Raw genomic sequence first — 24,120 nt, 5'->3', positions numbered from 1 at the left:
CCGAGCCAGCACACTAAACTCCCTCCCAATCCAGCTTCCAAAATGGCTGATCCAATAACCCCAACCCTGCAGAGCCTGACCCTCCCTCCCTCCCTTTCCAGACTTATCCAAAGGTCCTTATTAATGGGGCAGTTGTCCCAGGTGGCAGTAAGCACTCTCTCCTGCAACTTGCATTGGCGCCCGAATCCAAGCTGGCACGATGATCCCAAGCGGTAGACTTGAATGTTCCGTAGGTATGTTAGGTATTATTAGGAAAGGGATGGAAAACAAAAATGAGGATGTTATAATGCCTTTGTATCGCTCGAATATTGTGCTCAATTCTGGTCACCGCATCTCAAAATAGATATAGTGGAATTAGAAAAGGTGCAGAGAAGGGCAACGAAAATGATAAAGGGGATGGGACGACTTCCCTATGAGGCAAGGCTAAAGCAGCTAGGGCTCTTCAGCTTGGAGAAAAGGTGGCTGAGGGGAGATATGATAGAGGTCTATAAAATAATGAGTGGAGTTGAACGGGTAGATGTGAAGCGTCTGTTTACGCTTTCCAAAAATACTAGGACTAGGGGGCATGCAATGAAGCTACAATGTAGTAAATTTAAAACGAATCGGAGAAAACCTTTCTTCACTCAACGTGTAATTAAACTCTGGAATTCGTTGCCAGAGAATGTGGTAAAGGCGGTTAGCTTAGCGGAGTTTAAAAAAGGTTTGGATGGCTTCCTAAAGGAAAAGTCCATAGACCATTATTAAATGGACTTGGGGAGAATCCACTATTTGTGGGATAAGCAGTATAGAATGTTTTGTACTTCTTTGGGATCTTGCCAGGTATTTGTGACCTGGATTGGCTACTGTTGGAAACAGGATGCTGGGCTTGATGGACCTTTGGTCTTTCCCAGTATGGCAATACTTATGCACTTATGTAGTGGCAGTACTATGTTGGATTCAGGTACTCACCTAGGTGGAAGCAGAGGGGGACTGCTGCTGCCTGGGACCACTGCCCCACTAATGAAGATCCCCAAGTAAGTTCTTTGGGAGGGGGCAGATGTTGGGCTCTGGTGGGGTGGGCTTTTGCTGGCAGTGAGCAGGACTTATTGAAGGGGGCGGAGCTACTGGATCAGGGAGTAGGGTACTGGATTGGAGGGGTGGGTGCTGGATTGGATTGGTTCACCGCAGTTTTCTATTAATTAATTTCAGTGGGCCTGTCAGTGCCCGATAAACATGGGTGCTCCTGATCTGACACGAGATGTAACAGTGCTCATCCTGGCTGAGTGCCCTGTGCAGTAAATACAGGGAAGATGCAGGTCACACCCCCTATATTTATTACAAAGGCTTTGTACTTATCGCATATTAATCTTTGTGTTAAAACACGTGGCAATACAAAATTTACCACACTATTGTAAAAATGCCCCTAAGCTTAAGACATTTTATTAAGCCTAAAGTACACGAACTGCCCTCCACTGCCTATATGGCAGAAGAGAATTTGTATCACTTAAGCCCAGGGAGAAGCTCAGATGTCATTGGTGCTGGATTCAAAGCTTTGTGATAATTTTGTGGAGCAGAAAACCAATTTTTGAAGCCACTTTCGAAAGTAACTCCAATCCTTCCGTGGTATCTTACTGGGAAGGGGCAGGGGGTCTTGTTGCTTCAGCCCCATTATCTTTTCCTTTCACTTTGTCTGTGTGTCCCTCTGAAAATCTGTAACTCTATCTTTCCTCCCACCCCAGTTTCCCACAGTGACGTCATAATCTGTGCATTGTGACATCACTGAAGGCTGATTATCAGAGATTCAGTTAGACAGAAAGATGTTTCACAGAAATGGGCAAGGGACACTCTTGGGGTTTTCTGCCAGACTACAGCACAGGAGTTTCATTTTTTGCTGAGCATGGCACATTGCCTTCTTACAATGCCCTGACTTGCTACTGAAACTCTGAAATTAAATCTCTCTTCTCTTTTGATTTTTTTAGATGATTTTTTTTTCTTTTGAGGCGTTTTAACACAGAAATACAGAACAATTAAAAACAATCACAAATGCAGTGTTCTATTTACAGCTAGTCAAAAATCTGCTCGCATATTTTGGTTGCTTTAAAAAAAAACCCACACAAATTAAAAAAAAAAAATAATAATAATAATTTGGAGGTCCTCATTTACTGAATTTTCTTTAAAAAAATGTATTTCACATTGAGATTTTACTGCACGTGATTTTTTTTTCCTTATAGATTGGGATTAAAAACATTCCCACTATCCTCACCCCCCTCCCCCTCCCTCAGAAAGAAAAGGTTTTAAAGAAACAAAACCAACCCCACATTTTGCCGAGTGGAAGAATGAGTGAGAACCATTTAAAAAGGCAGGTTTGCCATGTTTCCAGGTCCAGGGATGTAAGTGTCCAGAGATACACTCCTCTGCCTCATTTGATGTGTCACCATCATGTTCTGCTGAGGTGGGGGCCCCATGAGGGAGCCTTGAGGAGACATCATGTGCCCCGTCTGGCCGTACATTTCCCCCGAGACAGACATGCTCCTCTGCTTCGCCTGCATAAGCATAAAATTCTGCTGTGCAATCAGACTCTGCTGAGGAGACATCATTCCTTGATGGAGGCTGTTTCCCATCATGCCCTGTTGAGGTGGCATGCCTGTCCTGCTCAGCATGGCCACTTGTCCTGGATGGCACATGGGCATGTTGAGTGCACGCTGCACCCCCTGCTGTCCTGGAAGAGTTGGGACGTTCATACCTGACCTGACGGGGGGCGGCTGATCAGCCATCATGTTCTGGAGGTTCATCAGGTGGAGGTTGGAAGGCTGTGATTTAGGGGCTTGGCCACTACTCTTGGGGAAATACTGCAACGTGCTGCTCGGTTTCTCTGATGGTATAATCCTGGAGAGATCAAACTCGGGGATCCCAGTAGGTGTCGGTCGGATCACCTCGCTGAGCTCAGGGTCGCTCAGAACAGACGCCACCCCTGGAAGAACTGGAGGATAGGGCTCCGCCAAGCGTGGAGGGAGACCCTTACCCATCATATGCTGCTGAGGCAAAAGCTGGCCAGGTGGCTGTGGTGGGACATCATCAAGTGGCAGAGGTATCCCAGGTGGGTAGTGCTGTGGCATCCCAGGTCCACCTCCTCCAGGGGTTACTGGCATGTTGGTTGCTGGTGACGGCATGGTGTGAGCCTGCTGCATGCGGGGAAAACCTAGCTGATTGGAAGGGATTATTTGAGAGCTACTGCTTGCTGCAGGGCAACAGGGCTGATTTAAATGGTCCTGGGGTCCTGGTGGCATTATCATCGAGTTCTGTGGTGGCACTCCTGAGCCCTGCCCGGCGGGGTGCATCGGAATGTTGGCGCCCATAGGATTTGGGGATGACATCATAGACCCTGGAGGTTCATGGGAAAGAGGCTGCTGGCCAGGCATGCTTATTCCCATGGGACTCTGTGAGGAGCCAGGTCCCACTGAGTTTAAGTGCAATTGATTCGGCTGGTTTCCTCCCATACCTGTAGAATTAAGGCAAAAGGACAAATTCAGTGTCCGCAAAAATCGATTAAGGCTATGTGCTTTTTCTTTCTCCCTTTCCCTCTGGATTATTAGCCATACAGAGGGTAATTTTATAACAGGATAGCCAGGCTTGAAGGCACATAGATACAACAGCAAATATACATTTTATAAAGGCAACAAGTGTGCATGTGTGTCTTTATAAAAACATACATCTAAATACTCCCATCATACAAAATAATCAAAAAGTATATCAGTGCTTATGCAGCCTTCTGTGTTAACTGCAAATTTTTAACAAACTGTTTAAAGAAAGTTTTAAGGAACCATCAGAGGTAATATATCTTGACGAGTGCGTTAAGGTGAATGGTGAGTTCTTACCTTAATTCAAGCAAAAGAGATACTACTAGTATGGAACAGTAAGCTGGTGAAAGATGGACTGTGTCAGAAGCTGGTCCCGTTTGCTAAGTGTTCTGCACGATTGTTCTTTATTCTAAGTGGAGGAGTGGCCTAGTGGTTAGGATGGTGGACTTTGGTCCTGGGGAACTGAGGAACTGAGTTTGATTCCCGGCACAGGCAGCTCCTTGTGACTCTGGGCAAGTCACTGAACCCTCCATTGCCTGCCGCATTGAGCCTGCCATGAGTGGGAAAGCGCGGGGTACAAATGTAACAAAATAAATAAATGATTCTAAAGTTAAATTTTAAAGTCTGTGCAAGTTTTGAAGATGGAAATTTCAGATTACATTTTTTTGGAAAATCATATTGGAACCGATGATGAATGAAGTGGCCACTTCCACACGTAGCTCCCTCGTGTTACATACCAAACACATAAATATCCCAGCGTGATAGAAAATAGTCTAATCCCACTTAGATTAACAAAGTGCCTGCCATTATATGGAATGTGTCAGAGTTATTTGAAAGGTGACCATCTTTCCTGAAGCAGAGCTATCGAAACAGGATTAATGTCAATAGTTGGTCCCTGAATGCTTCTTAAGAGAAGTTCTTTATGATTTAAAATTTTTTTTTTGCAATATACAATATAGCCTTGTGCAGGTAATTACTGGAGTACGATGCTGTGAACATATTACACCTATCTGATGTCACTTCATTGGTTGCCGATATTATGGAGGGTGAAATTTAGGGTTTTGGTTATGATATTTAAAACTTTTGAATGCAGTTTCAGCAAAATGTGTGAATCAATGTTGCAGATTTTTCACAGTCCAAGAATGTTGTGATCCGAAGGACAGAAGTACTTGTATGTTCCATCTATATGGCTAGTGAGAACATCTTTTATATAAGAGCTTATGTTTTTGCTGCTAGACCTATCCTATGGAATGCGCTACTAAGTGAATTGCACATTGTGACTGACGTTAAAAATGTATCTGTTTCAGCAGACCTTTGTGTAATAACTAGTTGATCTACATGACCGTTTGACGAATAATTTAAAGAATGCAGTGCGAACGTTGCATAATTTACAATAGAAACTCTTTATGATGGACGATATGAAGTACAGGCTGTAGTCTGTAATTATGTGAAATTGTTTTGTTTTTAAATTGATTGAATTATGTATGTTTTTACTGTTATCCACAGAGATGTTTCAATATGAGGACTATAAATGTTTTAGATAAAGAAATATATAGATTAATAAAATGTCTGGAGGTAGTAAATTGCACTGATGAGGATGTGTGGTGATGTACATCTTTCATACCAAAAGTATGTCTATCACCGAAGTTAACTTTCCAATGGTCCACAATACTATTAAAGTTTTATTTCACACTGGGACATTTGTGTGTTTGATTTTTATATGGAACAAACCACAAAAAATGGCGGAAGATAAACCAAAACAGACCAAAAACCAAGGGAGTAAGAGCGCCAGAAAAGTTTAATGGGACCCTACACGGTCCGTGTTTCGGCCAGCAGGCCTTCCTCAGGGGTCTAAAATAAACAGAACAAATAAATTAACATACATACAACTCAAATATAGAAATACAAAATGTTCCAAAATGAAACATCGAAAATGAAAGTTAAAAACAAATTCGGATTAACAGTAGATACAATAGTGTAACATCGTTCAGAGTATTACAGTTTTTTAATGGCTCCAGTGATGTTCATTAATACAATCACACGTTCTAAATATTATTTCTAAACAACATTTTCATTAATATGTATATTGTGGTCATGATTTGTTAGGAGTTTTATTTCCTCTCTTAGATTAATTCTGCACATGTTGCCAACTGTCTGTGCTTGCTTGCTATTTTATTCTGTAATACTCTTAACGATGTTACACTATTGTATCATATTCATGTAGTACAAGGAGATGTCGCTTATTACATATTAGTACTGTCATTGTTCTCTTCTTCTTTTTTAGCATATAACTTATACTTTATGTGACACAAGTTTTCTATTTTATGGTCTTGATATTCTCAATATGTGTGTCTATATGTTATGGTATTTTATTGATATTAATCTTTTTAGATCTACTGTTAATCCGAATTTGTTTTTAACTTTCATTTTCGATGTTTCATTTTGGAACATTTTGTATTTCTATATTTGAGTTGTATGTATGTTAATTTATTTGTTCTGTTTATTTTAGACCCCTGAGGAAGGCCTGCTGGCCGAAACACGGACCGTGTAGGGTCCCATTAAACTTTTCTGGCGCTCTTACTCCCTTGGTTTTTGGTCTGTTTTGGTTTATCTTCCGCCATTTTTTGTGGTTTGTTCCATATAAAAATCAAACACACAAATGTCCCAGTGTGAAATAAAACTTTTGGTTTATCTTCCGCCATTTTTTGTGGTTTGTTCCGTTTTCACGGGACATTTGGACCCCCTTTTTTTGTGTTTGATTTTTATATCCCTTACACTAAACTCAAGTTTTTCATTTTATGTACACCTGCAAGTGCAAGTACCATCAGTTACATAGTACGGCCACATTCTTCAGTTTCACTCTGGAGGTGGAAATAAACTATACAGGATTCATGAGAACGACTCCCTTAATCCCTCATATAAAGCCCTGGCAGAAACGAGCACCTTTTTAAAACTGCTATGTGCCTTTGAGAGGTGACCCCCCCCCCCCCCCCCCCCCACGGTGCATACATATTCCCTTAATAAAAAGGGGGACATATATGTAGATTTTTAGTCTTTCCCAAGCCATGCCCTCTTGAAATCACTAATTATTGTGGATAGCCACGTGTAATATCCTGTTCGCAGCTCTTGCATAGAGCCCCAGACCTAGAAATCCATCCCATTATCAGGCACTGACAATATCCAGAAGCCCAGATCTATTTATAAAAATCTAGGTTCTGTACTTTCCCAATCAAACATATAAACGGCGAGTGACCGTACTCACTCGCAAATGCGCAGTAGAGACCTTCTCTGCCCCGCCCCCACGTCAATACGTGATGACGGGGGCGGAACACAGAGGGTCTGTACTGCGCATTGCTGAGGGAGGGACACCGCCGTCTAACGCTCCCCCCACCCGAGTCGCCGCCGCCACCCACCTTCTACCCGGTCGGGCCCTCGCTCCACTATTGAAACAGCGAGGGTCCGGGAACGCAGCACTGAGCTCTGCTGAGTTGCCGACATCGCCCTTCCTTCTTCTTCTCTGCCTCTGTCCCGCCCTCGACGACGTTACATCACACGAGGGCGGGACAGGCAGCTGCAGGCAGAGAAGAAGAACGAAGGCCGACGTCGGCAGCTCAGCAGAGCTCAGTGCTGCGTTCCCGGACCCTCGCTGTTTCAATAGCGGAGCGAGGGCCCGGCCGGGTGGAAGGTGGGTGGTGACGGCTCGGTGGTGGGGGCGCAAACTCGGAGGGGGAGGGGCAGCGGCGAACTTGGCGGTGGGGGCGGGCCTTTCAACCCCCCCTTCCTATAATAGCCCGTTTTTACGGGCTCAAAGTCTAGTCTCAGTGTATAAATGAATACATTATGTGCAGCGCAGCTTATTTATTGCGTTTGATATACCGCAAATAAATCCAGTACAGGCGACCAAGAGGTTTACAAACAAAAAGAATTCAATGCTGGTGGCAGAGGAGGGCAGGGCAAAACAAACAGGAGGGAGAGGGGTCAAAAGAGACAGAAAAAAAGGAAGGTGTTGAGAAGGGCCTTGAAAGCATGAAGAGAAGTAAGAGATCTAAGGGAAGGGAGTTCCAGAGCTTAGTACCCCCTCCCCCCACCCAGAGGTGGTGAAAGAATGCCAAATACAAAGAATGGTAGTACAAATTCTTTCCTAGGAGTGTATCCCTCAGTCATACCTCCAGCAACAGCTCTACGATCCATACACATCATACCTTGTAAGCTCCCTGTGGGAAGCATCGGTCTGTCTGGTAAGAGCTCATCATCAGATGTAGCAATGGTTTTGATTGCATTGTGGTACAACGGCGTGGAGCTGGGCATGGCATACTTGGACATCTGTGACATCATCAAAGACAAAGGATTCTGGGAAGGGGCAGCATCTGGAGAGGAAGTGAAAGGCATGTTGGGATTCATGATGTTAGAGGTGTTACTGTGAGGAGCAGATGAACTGTTCCGTGGTCCTGATGGGAGAGAACCTGCAGGGAAGAGAAAGCAGATCGGTGCCTGGAAGAATGCGTACGCCAGGACAGATCATCATTGTATATAGAGGGGAGTGATGCCATGTAGGGATGAGCACGGAGCAAAAAATTGAAAACCCAAGATGAAACACCCCAAAATGTATTCTATAAAACCCAGTTTTACATGTGGAAAGCCTTTTTAAAATTACCTGCCAAGGAGGTGATTTTAGGTTTGTACACATGTAAATGGCCCTATGAATATATGTAGCAGTTTTGAAAATAGGAACAGAATGGAGGCAGGGATCTGAGATGCTATGACTAGCAGAAACAGCAGACCACCACGAGATGACAGAGCGGTAGTCTGAAATGCTTTACTGTACACAAACAAAAAATGTGCCTAACGTGGCCATATTTCGCGTACCCAAGGATGTATCTGGGGCAATAAGCATCAACCAGACACAGCAATGTGAATTAATATTTAAAGTCATAAATAATAAATAGCAAAAATCAAAAATGTAAAACAATAAAAAGCAATCTTGAACATGGAGAGAAAATATACATAAAAACATGAAAAAGGAAGAGGAATAAACATACATATGAGCTCCTGGGATCATGTATCATTTTGGGAATAGTGGGGATGGGAGTGGGAGGGGTTTCCTAGAAACACTGTTGGAGGGGATGGATAGTGGAGTCCTAGTATTATTAGTAGTGATGATGTTGAGAGTTAAAAATCAAAAATAAAGCTTAGAAAAATAAATAAGGAACAGGCATAATATCTTAAGATAAATCAAATAATTAAAAACATATTGCTCACAACTATTACACACTGCTGGTTTTTACATTTGTTTATTTTTAAAGATATTATGCCTTTCCTTTCAATATTTTCGCCATGTTCAAGATTAGAACTATGCTTTTCATTGTTTTGCATTTTTGATTTTTATTATTTATGACTTTTATTTATTGATTCATATTGTTATGTTTGCTTGACAGTTATTGCCCATGATGCAGCCCTATGTAGGCAAAACATAGCCATGTTGGGCAAAATACTTGTTTTTTATGCAATAAAGCACTGCATTTCACGCTACCATTCCCTCATTGTCTGGTGGTCTGCAATTATAGAAAGGCTGCTACTTATACATGCACACCTGCAGACGGTAGTTTTGAACAGGGCATGGTTTTGGCAGGCCTTAGAAGTACGTGTCTATTTCCTATTTTGCAATGGTAATACATGGTTATGCTTCAAAAAAAAATCTGCTTGTTGGCATTTGCACCTGCTCTGAATCACGTACAAACACCATCTAGCTACTTATTTGCACCTAGATTTTGGAGAAATGTTTGAGGGGGCAATTGTGCTTACTTCTCAGGTGTTTAAAAGCCCCTCAAAATTCCAAAAATGTGAGTTTGGTAGCTTTGCTTCTTAGCTGGCTCTGCTTGGATATCCAGTTTTGTGAGATCCAGCAATTACTTGCAAATATGTAAGTCCCGCCTACTTAGGGTTACCATATTTTGTCCCCCAAAAAGGACACATGCCCCGCCCTCACTACACACCCTGTCCCGCCCCCTGTCACATTTCCCCTCCCCCCGTCATATACCCTGTCGCCTCCCCTCCCCGTCACCCCCCTCCCCTTACCTTACTACTGCCCTGGTGGTCTACTGACCTCTTCGGGCAGGAAAGAGCCCCCTCTTTCCTGCCCGGAGCGCTGCCCTGCATGCTTCCTTCCTGTTGCTGATCCTCGGCGCCGAGTCAAAATGGCCGCCGAGAGTTGAAGTCTCACGAGGTCACTTCAACTCTCTGTGGCCATTTTGAATTGGCTCTGAGGATCAGCAACAGGAAGGAAGCATGCAGGGCAGCGCTCCGGGCAGGAAAGAGGGGGCTCTTTCCTGTCCCAAAGGCGGAAGAGGTCACTAGACCACCAGGGCACTAGTGAGTAAGGGGAGGGGAGGCTAGCAATCTGCCTGTTTGTCCAGAAATCCGGACAAACAGGCAGATTGGCAAAACCCGTCCGGTTGCCCGGACATGCCCTCAAAAAGAGGACATGTCCGGGTAAATCCAGACATATGGCAACCCTACGCCTACTTACACATTCAAAAGGTGAGGTTTCTCTGTTTTTAATGTATATTTTCTAAAATTACTATTCTCACGGTATATGCTGCTGAACACATGTGCACACGATGTCCGGAAAAAACGGGGCCCCTTACATAGTTACAAAATACTTTACAATGGTTTTTAAACATTTAGGGGTCCTTTCACTAAGCTGTGGTAAACACTTCTGCAGGTTAAAATTAACTACCGCAGGGCCCATGCAGGTCTGGGGGCGGAGAGTAGATGTGTTCTGAACTAATCAGTTAGTGCAGTACATTCCCGCTCGCTAACCGATTAGCACATGGTTATTGCTCACAAATGGGAAAATTAGCGTGTGGCTATTATTGCCGAAATAGAAAAAATTGGCCATTTCCAAGCAGCACTAAAAGTGGCCTTAGTGTGCGTGAAAGATCCGTGCTGGGGATAGCACAGGCCACTTTTTAGCTCTGCTTAGTAAAAAGGCCCCTTAGTCTGACCTTTGAAAATACAATGGTGCTTTTTCTTAATTCAACCTTGACACATTCACACAGTCTTTGATCTCACTGAGCTGTTGGCTCAATGAATTCTGGGCTTTAACTAAGAGCTCAACTGTTTTGCGCGCTCAGGGGCCCTTTTAAAAAGCAACGGTAAGCCCAACAGGGGCTTACCGCTGTTCTGCAATTTTCTGGCCTTTTCTTTTGGGTCTGCTTATTTCTGTTTGTGTTTCTGTGAGTTTCCAGGAATTTCTGGCTAACCACAAACTGACAAGACCATTGCCATGGCATCCCAACCAACTGTCTTGTTACAAACAAACTGACAAGACCCACCGTTGTCATGACATCCCAACTGTTTGTTACTGAGCAGAGGTGTGGCAAGGACACTAACAGTACGCCACTTGCTAAAAGGGACTTATCACCGGATAGTTCCCACCCCCAGTGTGTGCCATTTCCTGCGCTATAAAAATTTTTTATTTTTGTAGTGCCGGTGTGTACCCGGCGATAATCGGGCAGTGCCACATACTGCTTCACTTGCCACATGTCCATTTCTTTTCTTCTTTGCTTCTTTTTTAAACCCTGCCTTTTACCCACTGTGGTAAAAGGGGGCCTTGGAGAACGTCAAAAACACATGCGGACGCCAGCACAGGCCCCCTTTTGCTGCAGCTTCGCAAAAGGACCCTTCAATGCACCGGCCATCTGTCCTGTTGAAAAACAAAGTGCTCTGAAATGTCTCAAATTTCAGGCATAAGTTTCTGCTGCAGGAGGACATTTTTGGGTTATTTGGAAAAACATTGGAGTGGGAGGTCCCGTTTTTTCTGGACACCGTGCATACTATGTCCTATTATTAGGTCTCAATTTGCTGCTTTCAAGTTTTCCTCTTTCATTCTGTCTATGTCTTTACTTGTTCTTTTACTATTGTTAACAAAATTGTAAGTTTGATGTTAAACTGCACCAAATGTACATGACTTTGGGTGAATCTCTTCATAAAGGTGGTTAATAAATCCCAATAAATAAATACATATTTCCACAACCTTATATGCATTTTACAAAAAGCTCTGCATTTAGTGAGCCTTTTCTAAAATACCTTGCACATTTAACATCTCAAATTGGGACATCCTTTTTTCTTCCTAGACAAGCTATGCAAAACTGGGTTTCTAATATATTCATTTAGTTCAATAAAAACATATCACTTCCATCTTATTTCTGCACTGCCCTAATAGAAGGGGCGTAGCCCTTGACAGCTAGTCAAAATTCATCAAATTATAAAGTACTACCTTCTGCTTAGTTACTGACCTTTATTTCTAGAGATTTATGTACACTTATTAAAAAACTAAATGCCAGACATCAATTGCAGATGCTAATAGTATAGTGCAACTGGCATCTAAAAGAGACCCTCAAAGGTGATAGAGTTTTTCATAACCTGTAAGTCTTTAGAATGAGCTTCAACAGCAAGCAGATAAAAATAATACCAATGTGTATGGAGCAAAACCATAAAAAGATAAGGAATACATGTATCTAGCCAGTTTGATCACAGAAGTAAAAAAAAGACAACTTTGGAACAAAAAAAAATGACCACGGGAAGAGTGTAGGCGTGTCAGGGTGTTAATCACATTTACGTGTGTTATAAAATTTGGGGGAGCATGTCTACATGACCTACCAACCAGAAACACAACAGGATCAACACGAACATACCTAAATCTCCACTACCCAAGCTGCAAAGGACTCAAATACAAAACAACCTATGCATCCAGCTTTTCCTATATAAGCACACAACTATGGAACGCATTGCCAAAAGCCGTGAAAACAACTTATGATCACCTAAACTTCCGGAAATCATTAAAAACTAACCTGTTCAAAAAGGCATACCCTACCGACCCAACTGAAATGCCTGTACCCTGCAACACAACAAAACGAAAGCTTGAAATGGACATATAGTAACTATTCCTCTCTACGATTCCCTAATTTGTCTGTACACACGAACCTTATTCTACCACTACATTACTGTATTTGTTCATATTGGAAATGGCGAACGCCTTTACGGTACTATGTAAACCACATTGAGCCTGCAAATAGGTGGGAAAATGTGGGATACAAATGTAACAACTAAATAAATAAATAAGGGATTTCTTGGAAAGAACATAGATTTAAAGTTAAAGAAATTCTGATTGCGTGCATCACAGTGGTGGGATACAGAAATGCAGTTGTTACAGAATAATTCTGAAGACCAGTTGGAAGGACACAATCTTAAATGAAAACGCATATATGAGATGATAATAGAACCTTGGTAGAAAATCTGAACGAAAGGAAAAGAGATTTGCAAGTCCTGTTCTCTAAGGCTCTGGACGTTAATTAGCTGGAGAGCATGATAAAGACCAACGGGGATAGAAAAGCAGAGAGGTGATGGCCTTGAAATGTTGAAGAACTACTAACATGAACAAATCACTAAAGAAACCTGAACACAGAGAGAAGTGATGCAGTAGAGATGCCAAACTTCGTACTGAAGACAGTGTTTGATGACGATTTGCTCGGGAAAAGTATGCATGAGCTTTGGACACCTGCAGAAGCTGCTCTCATAAAACCAGGAATCCAGAATATCACTGGGCTTTGAAAACTCTTTCTTTAACTGCAAACCCAACAGTGGCGTCTCTAGACAGAAATATTTGGGGTGGCAGGAGGGGGGACAAGCTAGATATGGCGTGTGGGGCAAAACAAAGCAACACATTGCCACGTCATGCCCGCCATATCACACACTCCTCTCCCCCCTTATACTTAGCAGTATATAAGACACAATAGATTTCTATGCATAAAGAAACTCTCCCCCTTCAGCTAGTTTCAACAACTCATTAAAATTGCCATTATATAATAGCATCATTCAACAAATTCTTCTGTGCCGAGTGAAGTCTGCATTCTCTACAGGAACGGCCAGAATCTCGATAGAAATCCTTCACCTCCAGTTGCGTATCACGAACTCCATATTCCTAACAACGGAGCTATCCCTCTTACATCACGTCATATACAAATATTCAAATTCTGATTATCACATCAGGAACAGCACATGCTCCTTCCACTGCCACTTTGATTAAAACAGGTTTTTGTTTGTGTGGTGACTCTACAGGATGTGGAGACCACTAGTCTTGAGCATTTTTATTTCTGGTGCCAAGGGCCCTCTTTTAAATAGGAACCGACACTTTGCAAAATAACACAAAACCTTGCAAAAAGGCATTCAAAACATGTTACCACACTATAACAGCACTAATTCATCTATGAAAAGACAGTGCTGTAAATATTACACTGGGCCTTAGAGCAGCAATATACCTGCTACTGGGAAACTAGAAGAAGCTGGACTGTTACAGATTCATACACGAAGAGTACATGCTAGCAGAATCCTTCACTTCAGTTGCACGTGCCGAACACGGACAGACCCTCAACCTGTTACAAAATAGGGTACCACAAAAGATATACAGACAAAATCTAAAACGGAGACCCCCCAAGAAAGCCAGACTCTCTAAAGCAGTGCAATACTGGTAACAGAGAAATAGAAATGCATAGAAAATATATACACTTCCCAAAGTGGACACAACCCAATCATTAAAAAGTATGAAATAATATTTTTCTTTTCTACCTTTGTTTTTCTATGAGTCAGTCTTGTCCTAAATTATTTTCCAGGTTGACCTTTCCATTTCTTCACTTGTCCTCTTCTTTTCCTTCTCTACATCTGTCTCTGCTTTCTTTTTATGATTTATTTTCACTTTTCTTTTCCCTGCCTTTATATTCACCCATTTGATTTTATCCTAATTCTCCCTTTCACTCACCCCCCCCCCCCATCTTAGATGAGAGGTGAAAAGGAGTCTATCTACTGACTTTTTCCATCTGCCTCTCATTGCCCCCCTTCTCTCTTTTCCCAATCTCCTAATCCCCTTCCCATCTTTCACCCACTCCCTAGTCTCATTTCATCCTCTGTACTCATCCTCTCAGCCCTCACCTACCCTTCACTGCCTCTCATCCCCTCACCAGCCCCATCCCCCCCCCCCCCCCCCCCCCCCCCCCCGTCTCTCCTTCCTTTGCCTTCAGGCTATTTTTCTTTCACCCTCTACCCCATGTCCTATAAACTCTCTTTCACCATCTTTTACACATCACTCAACTCCTTCAAAGACCTATCCCTTTCCTCTCATACTCCTCCCCAGAGCCATCATTCCTTTTCAATGCCTCTCATCCTCTCTCCAGTCTCCAAGCCACTCATATTACGTCTCAACCTATTCCCACAATTTATCCCCTATCTCTTACCCCCCCCCTCCATTTTACACACTCATTCTCCCAAACCATCAAAACACCCCATGCATACTTACCAATTGTCAGGTCTTCACTATTCCCTCAAAATTCCCATTTCCTGCTCTGCTTCCCCCAACATGCTCCCACTCAATTGCCAAGTACCAGTCATCTTCTGCTCTGTTCCCCCACCCCCGAGTCCCATATATCTCCTGCTCTTTCCAGGATCTGCAGTGCATTTGACATTTATCATCTGTCCATGTCCACCATCATTCCATCTGTGTCCCTAAGTATTCTAACATTTCCTCTCTGAGTATGTGTCTCTGTCCTTATCCCTATCCTCATGTTCAGAACCTGCCCTCTTTGTCCTCATACTCCCCAGCCCCTGTGTCCAGCATCACCCGTGTTGTGTCCCTCCTCATGTCTACCTTCTCCCCCCTCTTTCCTATCTCATGCATCCCTATCCTAGGGCCAGCATCTTTCTCTCTCTCTCTCCTTTGCCCACTCCCTGCAGTCCAGCATCTCCCTCTGGTGATCTTTGGGCCCCCCAGCATCTCTCTCTCCTTCCATTGGAGGCACCAATACATCTCCCCCTCTCTTCCCTCATTCAGGATCTATCTTTTTTCCTCTCTTCTCCTCTTCTCACCACTCCACTCCATGGTCATCCCCCCCCCCCCCCCCCCTCAGCTAGCACCTCTCTCCATCCTGGCCACCCCCCTTAATTAGGTATTTCTGTTTCCCTTCTTCCACTGACTGATAAGACATCTTCCTCCCCTCCCCTCTGCGTGGTCTGGTATCTCGCAATTCCCTTCCTTTCTCCAGTCCTTTAACCTCCTGGTACATTGAAGACAGTGCTGGCGATTGAGGCAGAGCCCCACTGGCTGACTTCAAAAGGTTTCTCTCTAGTACGTTCCACCTACGCAGAAACAGGAGGTTACGTCAGAAAAGGTGGTACATAGAGAGAAATCTTCTGAAGCCAGCTGGCTGGCCAGCAGAGCTCTGCCTCAATTGCTGCCAGTGTCCTCAATGTATTGGGAGGTTGGATGACTGGGGAGAGGGGGAGGGAAGGGGATACTAGACCATGGTGGGGGGGGGGGGGGTGGAGATACCGGACTGTGGTGTGGGGGGGAATTGAGAGGAGGAGCTGGTCTGTGCCAGGGGAAGAGGGAGGTATGTTGGATCTCGGGGGGGGGGGGGGGGGTAGGGCAGGTAGAAAATGCTGAACTACATGGCCAGTAAAACTGGGGTGACAAACGATTTTTTGGGGGGTGGCACTTGCCATCCCGTAGCGACGCCTACGTCCAAGAAGAGGACTGCTACAACAGCAATAAAAGGCACTGGGAGGGTAGCTTTCTAAGAGGACTCCTAACTTGGGTGGAAGGTGTATGTTATAATGTTCAAAGGAAAAGGATGCACATTCATCATGGAAATTAACACACACATTTACAGCTACTTAATATGCACAGTTTTTCCAGTTAATTTTATGTACATGTGTTATAGGTGTGTAAGACAGCACTTCTCCAATCTCACCCCTAAGAATACCTCAACTCACAACAGATACATTTATGCACATAAAAGATGTATGTACATAAGTTTACATGCATACATCCCTGGTAGCTATTTCTGAGCATAACCATGGAAATACATTTTAAAATTACTCCCTTGATTACTAATTATTAACAGTAAACATGACCAACAGATATACAAGAGAGCTGCATCTGGGTCACAGAATTAAGACAGTTCACTGAAGTGAATACTAAACGTTCACTCTTGCAATCACCATTCAATAAATATTTAAGCTTTATTTGGAAAGAAAAGTGGGCTCACACACACACTCAAATGCATAACTTACCCTGGTCCATCCCTCCCATAGAAGCAGAGGAATTCATGTTGACAGGCTGTTTATTCTGGGTAACACCTGGGCTTGGTAGCGTAGTCTTTGGAGATGGCACCCATCCTGGGGAAGGGACTGCCATGGAAGGAGACTTGAGACGGCTAGGAGAGCTAGTGGGAGACCTTACATTTAGGGATGAGCTTACAACCTGAGGGGACTTCAGTGGCCCAGACTGGTTGGAAGAAGGTAAGTTCACCAACTGTGAGGGGGTCTGAGGAGACTTCAGATTAGTTGAGGGAGATGTCACCAACGGAGAATGAACTTGACTAAGTGTTGGAGACTTGAGGTGCCCCATACCAGGTGAGTTCATCTGGTTGATATTTAAAGTAAGGTCAGAAGGTCTTCGTCCCAATCCTCTTGCTGATGAAGGATGCATAGTTCCTATATTACCTTGATTTGAAGGTGCATTTGATGCAGGTGGTAGAGAGATATGGCTGAGCCTTGTGGTGCCACCAATGGTTCCAACAGGAATGGAGCCCTGTTCAGGGCTGAACATTTCTGGGGCATTTCCCAACTCCTGAGGCATGCTAGGATAGGGACCCTGTCCACCAGAGAAGCTCGACTGTCCTTGGCCGGGAACCTGAGAGGGCATCATCATTTTTTGAGGTCCTCCCATCATTCCACCCCCACTACCATTCTGGGCTCTCACTCTGGCTATTTCTTCTGGGCTGATACCTTGGTGGCCCATCATATCTGGACCTCTCATCTTCTGAGACATCATCATTTGCTGTTGAGGTGTCATCTGTACATTCAGGTTCATGTTCATATTCATGTTGACATTCATGTTCATATTCAGGTTTCCGGGGCCCATTGGGGCATCCATTTCCCTCAGGTTAGACTGGCTCATAGGTGGACTCAGCATCCCCCTTCCTCCCCCAAAGTCCATGCCCATGCTGGTGCCACCCATGTTCTCCCCAGGTATCTGGCCAGGGAACATCGAGGAGTCCATTTGTCTATGGGCCTGCATCATCCTCTCCATTTCCATACCTTGGTTCATGGTGCCACCTGACATAGCTATAGGCCTCTGCATTCCCACTGAGCGTTTCTCCATCAGTTGATGCCTTAAGATTTCTTCTCTTGCCCGAGGATTTATGAACCTCTCTGTATCTCCTTGTCCTGCAGGATATGAAATATTCCCTTGTGGAAAGTTCCCAGGGCCTCCAATAGGAGGCATATCATCTGTCCATCCTATGCTAGGCCTCACTGGCCGTTGCATAGCATTCATAGGACCTAGTGCATCCATGGGCATATTCTGCATTCCCCCAAAGCCAGACACTCGTTGCATTTGATTATTAGGAAATCTTGGCCCTGGGAAGGGGGGCCCACCCCTCAGTTGAATGGGATCCTGCAAGTCAATGGGTCCTCCAAGCCGATTCCCCATGCCAGGCGGCCATTGGTCACCTGGTTTGCTATGATAAGGTGGTGGCGGCCCTCGAATAATCATTCCACCCATAGACTGTGTCATCATCATATCTTGTATTGGCCTGTTATGAACAGTGATCTGTTCTTCCTTTCTCCTCTTCTCTTCATAGTATTCTTCTTGCAACTTCCTCCAAGCTACTTGCTCAGGTGTCAAGCTGTCTTGGTTCAGTCGCTGCATCATGATGTTCATCTGCTGCCCCATGTCAGAGGTGGGGTGGTGCGGGACCTCATGTTCCATGCTGGACCCCCCTAGGCTTTGTGTCTGTGTTATCATTGACTGCAAGGGCTCTTCATACTTTTTGAGATTTGATGGTGGCTGCTGTTGTGGCGGAGGTGGTGGCTGTCCACCCTCACCTGTGCTTTGGTTAGGTTTCATGAATTGGTCTCCTTCCCCACTCCGTAATAACAAGCGTTCAATGTCTCTCAAGGTTTGCAAAGAACGTTCTCGGTGTTCTAGTTGCTCTTTTGAGAGTCCCTCAGAGTTTAGGGCACTTCGATGACCCAGACTGACCTGGCCATTTCCTGGCGTGCCACAGCCATTCCCATCTGCAATTAAGTTTGGACCAGGGGCACCCGAAGGCTCTGTTTGTCCTACTGGCCCTGGATTTGTTGCTGCATTCGGTGTATTGGTGTGATTGCTGGCACTGTTGTTCCCCATGGAATTGGGCGTGAGGTCCCCGTGAACCTCTTCTGCTGCCCCTTCTTGGGACATTGCACTTGAGGCCGGAAGACCTGTCTGGTTGTTGCTGGATTGCTGCTGCTGCTGCTGCTGTTGTTGCTGCTGCTGCTGTTGAGTATTTTGCTGTGTTGGAGGCTGGGCCTGTGGAGTGTTCGCTGAAGGTGTACTGACTGGAAGCTGTTCTGCAACCACCGACACTTTCTGAGCTTCATGTGGAGCCTGTTCCAACCAAGTCACCAAATTATTAGAATGACACAAATAAAGATACTTATCAAATATTCAGCATCCTCCCTCAACACACTGTTAATGAACACCATTATTCCAAATATGACCCTAAGAAGCAAGCCCAGTATCATCACAGATTAGGTACCGGTACACATTTTGGACAGTTCCAGCGCTTTCAAGTTCCACTTTGATGGTAAAAGTTCACTATAGAGTACATTTTCATCTGGTCCCAGACTGCTTAAGATAGCTGGTAAAGTTTTAGCTAGCTTTCTATTAAGTTATGGCTGAAAATTTTCTGGCTTATTATTTGTTGCTCAGGTAGGTGGTTAATTATATCTCCTAATCTTGGGAATCACTCTGAAGCCACCCACATTTTACACAACTAAATTTAGCCATCTATTAAATCTAGGCTGCTAGATTTGGCTTTCAGCAGAATAAAATGTTCACTCTGTAGGTTCTAGCTTCCTAAACTTACAGTGAGGTGGCCAGACCCTGCTGAATTTAGCTCCTATCTATAAATAAGAGACTGAGGGGCCCCTTTACGAACATGGGCTTATCGCTCACTAAAAGGGAAGTACCGCCGAGCTACCGCAGCAGCCCGTGGGTAGTTCCCACCCCCAGCGAGCGCCATTTCTGGCACTACAAAAATATTTCAATTTTTGTAGCGCTGGTGTGTACCCAGTGGTAATCGAGCAGTGCTGCACGCTGCCCGGTAACCGCCGGGTTATCACGGGAGCCCTTACCACCACCTCAATGGGTAGTGGTAAGTGCTCCCCCCTCTCCCCCCAAATGGCTGCAAGGCAAGTGGTTCACTTGCCTCACAGCCATTTCTTTAAGAAAAGGGAAACCTGCCTTTACCTGCTGTGGTAAAAGGGGGCCTCGGCGCACGTCAAAAACGTGTCAATGTCAACGCAGGCCCCCTTTTTGCTGCAGCTTAGTAAAAGGACACCTTGAGAGAGTATATGTGCATATATGCATGTGCTGTGTCTAACAGATCCTTTTCATACTATTTACAACAAACTTGTATCTGCTCCATGAGAGCTGAAAAGGACACATGCACAATGCTCTTTCCTGCTATGAACCCAGACAGTGGTTGGGTCATGGCTGCTGATGGCTCTTGAGATCTGTATGAACTTACAGACTGATATTCAAAGCTACTTATCTAGGCAGCAGGGCCACTCCCAGATTTTCAGAGCCGTTATTTGGATAATGCTAGTGAAAACTACTATCTGGACAGCGAATGTGCAGTCTAGAGATGGAACCAGGAGTTACCTGGAGACTAGCACTATTCAGTATTATCTAGAAAACTATCCGGTCAACATTCAGCAGGAAGCAGTCAGTGAGACTATTGCTAGAGGTCATGGTAGTCATTTTCAATTATGAACCACAAGGGGCAGGGGTGTGCTGGTAAATTTTTAACAACAGGCTCTTTCTCCGGACGTAGCCAGCTCTCCAGTTGGAAGGGCTAGGGGTGGCTGGGGTGGGGGGGGGGAGCAACACTTGCCTCTCTCTCCTCCCTCCCTTCGTGCGGGCACGCTAGGCATACCTTTGCTGGCAGCCAATAAATGGACTGCCACCACTCCCAACGTCTTGCTCTGAGCAGCATGCTGAAACTTCTCACACATGCTGGAGAAGTCCCAGCCTGCTGCTCAGAGCTGGAAACAAAGAGCAGGGAGCAGCAGTAGTCTATTTACTTGGCTGGCAGGGCTCAGCATCCCCACCAGCAAAGTAAAAGAGAATTCAGCAGGGGGCCCAAGCCCACATTTTGGGAGCCAGTTGTTAAAGTAGCCATGGAGGGCCCTACTTTAACAACCGGCTCCCAAAATTCTTAAAAACTTAACAACCGGCTCTTGCGAGCCTGTGAGAGCCTGCTCTAGCACACCACTGGGCAGGGGTGAGTTGGGCTCGTTCCTGCCCCAAAGTCCACTAGGCCACCAGGGTCAGTAAGTATGTCCAAGGAGGCCTTCTGGAGCTTGGTGGGGAGGGGAGAATGGAAGTGCTTGGGAGAACAGGAGGGAGTACTGCAGGTGCTCCAAGAGCAGGGGATGGGGCAATGAGCTCTGGGCCTCAACTGACAGCTATACAGGTGCCAGCGGATATTCATTGCTGACACCTGCATAGCTAAGTGACCAAAATTTGAACTGTTATTTATGTAGTCTGCATAGCTGCTAGCTCTTCCCTGATTCCGCTCTCAAAAATGGCCGCTTCAAGCAGCACTACCAAATATCAGCAGCTGACCCGCAGAGCACAATTTAAGCGGGCAGGAGTCTTTCCTGTCCGCTTAAATCGTTTTGAATATTGACCAGTATCTGAATAATTTAGGACAGCAAAAATGCCGTTATTGGGATAACTCCTGGCACTGTTATACCCAGATGTTCAGCACTGGTGAATACCCGGGTATAACTTGACTGCAGTGGCTGGCGTTTAAAACGAACGTTGACTGCTGCAGCTGATTAATGGGCTATTAAAGCTCACAGAAGAGAACTGGCACAGCCACGCCTACATACCTGATCTAGCTTTGCACGAGGAACATTCTGCTGATGGTAGGAAAGAATAGATTCTGCTCGTCCTTGCAACACCGCTTCTGCAGCACTGTGAAATAAAGTCAGAGCAAAAGAGAGAATGAGGAAGTAAACCAAGCCTGGATCAAGAACGTCCACCAACCATGGAGCAATATCCCTATGCACTTACGAACTGAACGCTCATTTTTAAGATTTAAAGCTATTCTTAAAGCTCATTTTTTCACCAAAGCATTTACTTCTGGTCCTCGATGACTACAATAATCTCTCCTTTCTTTCTTCGCCACTCCTCGTAGCGAGTTTATCCCTGCATGGTCCTGGCAATTGTCTCTCTTTCACTTCCCCCCCCCCCACCCCACCTCAAGTTCCTCCACCCCTCTCTTGGATTTTATTAAATTTCCCAAGTAACCCAATTTTACCTTTTGTCTGTATCCTCTCATTCTAACCCTAATAATTTGGATTTGTAAACCGCTTAGATATTTTATTATTATTTGAGGTATATTAAAATAAAGCTGAACTGTGATTAGAACCACGGACTGGAAGAAATTAAAAGGAAGTCTTTCTGCAACATTTAACACTACCACTTCATTAAGTATAAACTTCCTCATTCTATACCAGGGCGGTAATTCCAGTTTTTTTACATGTGTCCGATATGCGCAGCAAAAAATATTTTTTTATTTTCTACTGCGTGGTGCTAAATGGGTTGTAATCGGCAGTGTACACGTGCTGATCGTTACTGCCCGGTTAATGCGTGAGAGGCGGTAAGGTCTCAGGCCCAAAATGGACGCATGTTTTCGCCCCTCCCCCCAAAAAAGGCCTTTTTTGCAGGCGAGCTGAAAAATGGACCTGCACGCGTCCAATACACGCACCAACAGAAGAGGCCATTTTTCAGCGCACCTTAGTAAAAGGTCCCCTAAATTTCTACAAGCATGTGCTAGGTGAGTGCTCAGTGCTGTTCTATAAATGAGGTGCATCTCACTTAGGGCTCCTTTTATAAAGCTAGCGATTAGAGGCGTGCCAAGTGCAACCAAGAACATTTGATTCCTATGGGCTTTGTCACATTTGGCGTACGGTAATCACTATTGTGGCTTTGTAAAAGGAGTCCTCGGTGTGTAAATGCAAAGACAGCGTACACAGTCTGTAGAGATGTAGGGGGGAGCTTGGGCGGCACATACTGGAAATTACATGCTAAAGTACTGTATTTAGGCGTGTGCATTTACACCTGCTGTTGACATGGCATAAGTGGGTGCATCTAAAACGTACACATTGATGCCAACTTACGCTCGTATTCTATAAGGAAATCTTGGCACCCAGATGCTGTTATAAAATTAGCGCTCAGCGAGCTGCCTCAAGACGCTTAACTTGTGGCGCCCAGTTATAGAACTGCTCTCAAAGGTGATTCCAAGAAGGAGGTGGGAAATGTGGAGGACTAATTGTGGTATATATACCGGATGGAGAAGCTGACAACCATGGGGAAACATTTGGGATTGACTTTTTCTAAGTGTATGAGTAGAATGTCTGTTTGCGCGTATATGTTCATATATGTACAGTGGGGGAAATAAGTATTTGATCCCTTGCTGATTTTGTAAGTTTGCCCACTGACAAAGACATGAGCAGCCCATAATTGAAGGGTAGGTTATTGGTAACAGTGAGAGATAGCACATCACAAATTAAATCCGGAAAATCACATTGTGGAAAGTATATGAATTTATTTGCATTCTGCAGAGGGAAATAAGTATTTAATCCCTCTGGCAAACAAGACCTAATACTTGGTGGCAAAACCCTTGTTGGCAAGCACAGCGGTCAGACGTCTTCTGTAGTTGATGATGAGGTTTGCACACATGTCAGGAGGAATTTTGGTCCACTCCTCTTTGCAGATCATCTCTAAATCATTAAGAGTTCTGGGCTGTCGCTTGGCAACTCGCAGCTTCAGCTCCCTCCATAAGTTTTCAATGGGATTAAGGTCTGGTGACTGGCTAGGCCACTCCATGACCCTAATGTGCTTCTTCCTGAGCCACTCCTTTGTTGCCTTGGCTGTATGTTTTGGGTCATTGTCGTGCTGGAAGACCCAGCCACGACCCATTTTTAAGGCCCTGGCGGAGGGAAGGAGGTTGTCACTCAGAATTGTACGGTACATGGCCCCATCCATTCTCCCATTGATGCGGTGAAGTAGTCCTGTGCCCTTAGCAGAGAAACACCCCCAAAACATAACATTTCCACCTCCATGCTTGACAGTGGGGACGGTGTTCTTTGGGTCATAGGCAGCATTTCTCTTCCTCCAAACACGGCGAGTTGAGTTCATGCCAAAGAGCTCAATTTTTGTCTCATCTGACCACAGCACCTTCTCCCAATCACTCTCGGCATCATCCAGGTGTTCACTGGCAAACTTCAGACGGGCCGTCACATGTGCCTTCCGGAGCAGGGGGACCTTGCGGGCACTGCAGGATTGCAATCCGTTATGTCGTAATGTGTTACCAATGGTTTTCGTGGTGACAGTGGTCCCAGCTGCCTTGAGATCATTGACAAGTTCCCCCCTTGTAGTTGTAGGCTGATT

General features: G+C 44.7%; 1 protein-coding gene across 4 annotated transcripts in view; it reads right to left on the bottom strand.

Moving 5' to 3' along the window:
* Positions 1-1,369: 1,369 nt before the first annotated feature.
* BCL9L (BCL9 like) overlaps positions 1,370-24,120 on the bottom strand; it is a 214,530-nt gene continuing 191,779 nt past the window's right edge. For 2 of the 4 annotated variants that reach the window (XM_030220848.1, XM_030220849.1), the window contains exons 5-8: positions 21,555-21,639; positions 16,680-19,041; positions 7,760-8,020; positions 1,371-3,478 (exon numbers count right to left, since the gene is read on the bottom strand). In XM_030220848.1, coding sequence (XP_030076708.1) covers positions 2,331-3,478; positions 7,760-8,020; positions 16,680-19,041; positions 21,555-21,639 — 3,856 coding nt within the window. In that variant the 3' untranslated portion in view covers positions 1,371-2,330. Of the gene's footprint in view, positions 3,479-7,759; positions 8,021-16,679; positions 19,042-21,554; positions 21,640-24,120 lie in introns of all 4 variants that reach the window. The other 2 variants (XM_030220852.1, XM_030220851.1) reach the window with 2 other exon arrangements.

This window comes from Microcaecilia unicolor, chromosome 12 (assembly GCF_901765095.1).
Source record: "Microcaecilia unicolor chromosome 12, aMicUni1.1, whole genome shotgun sequence".
Classification (NCBI taxonomy): domain Eukaryota; kingdom Metazoa; phylum Chordata; class Amphibia; order Gymnophiona; family Siphonopidae; genus Microcaecilia; species Microcaecilia unicolor.
This window is presented reverse-complemented; position numbering and strand designations above follow the sequence as displayed.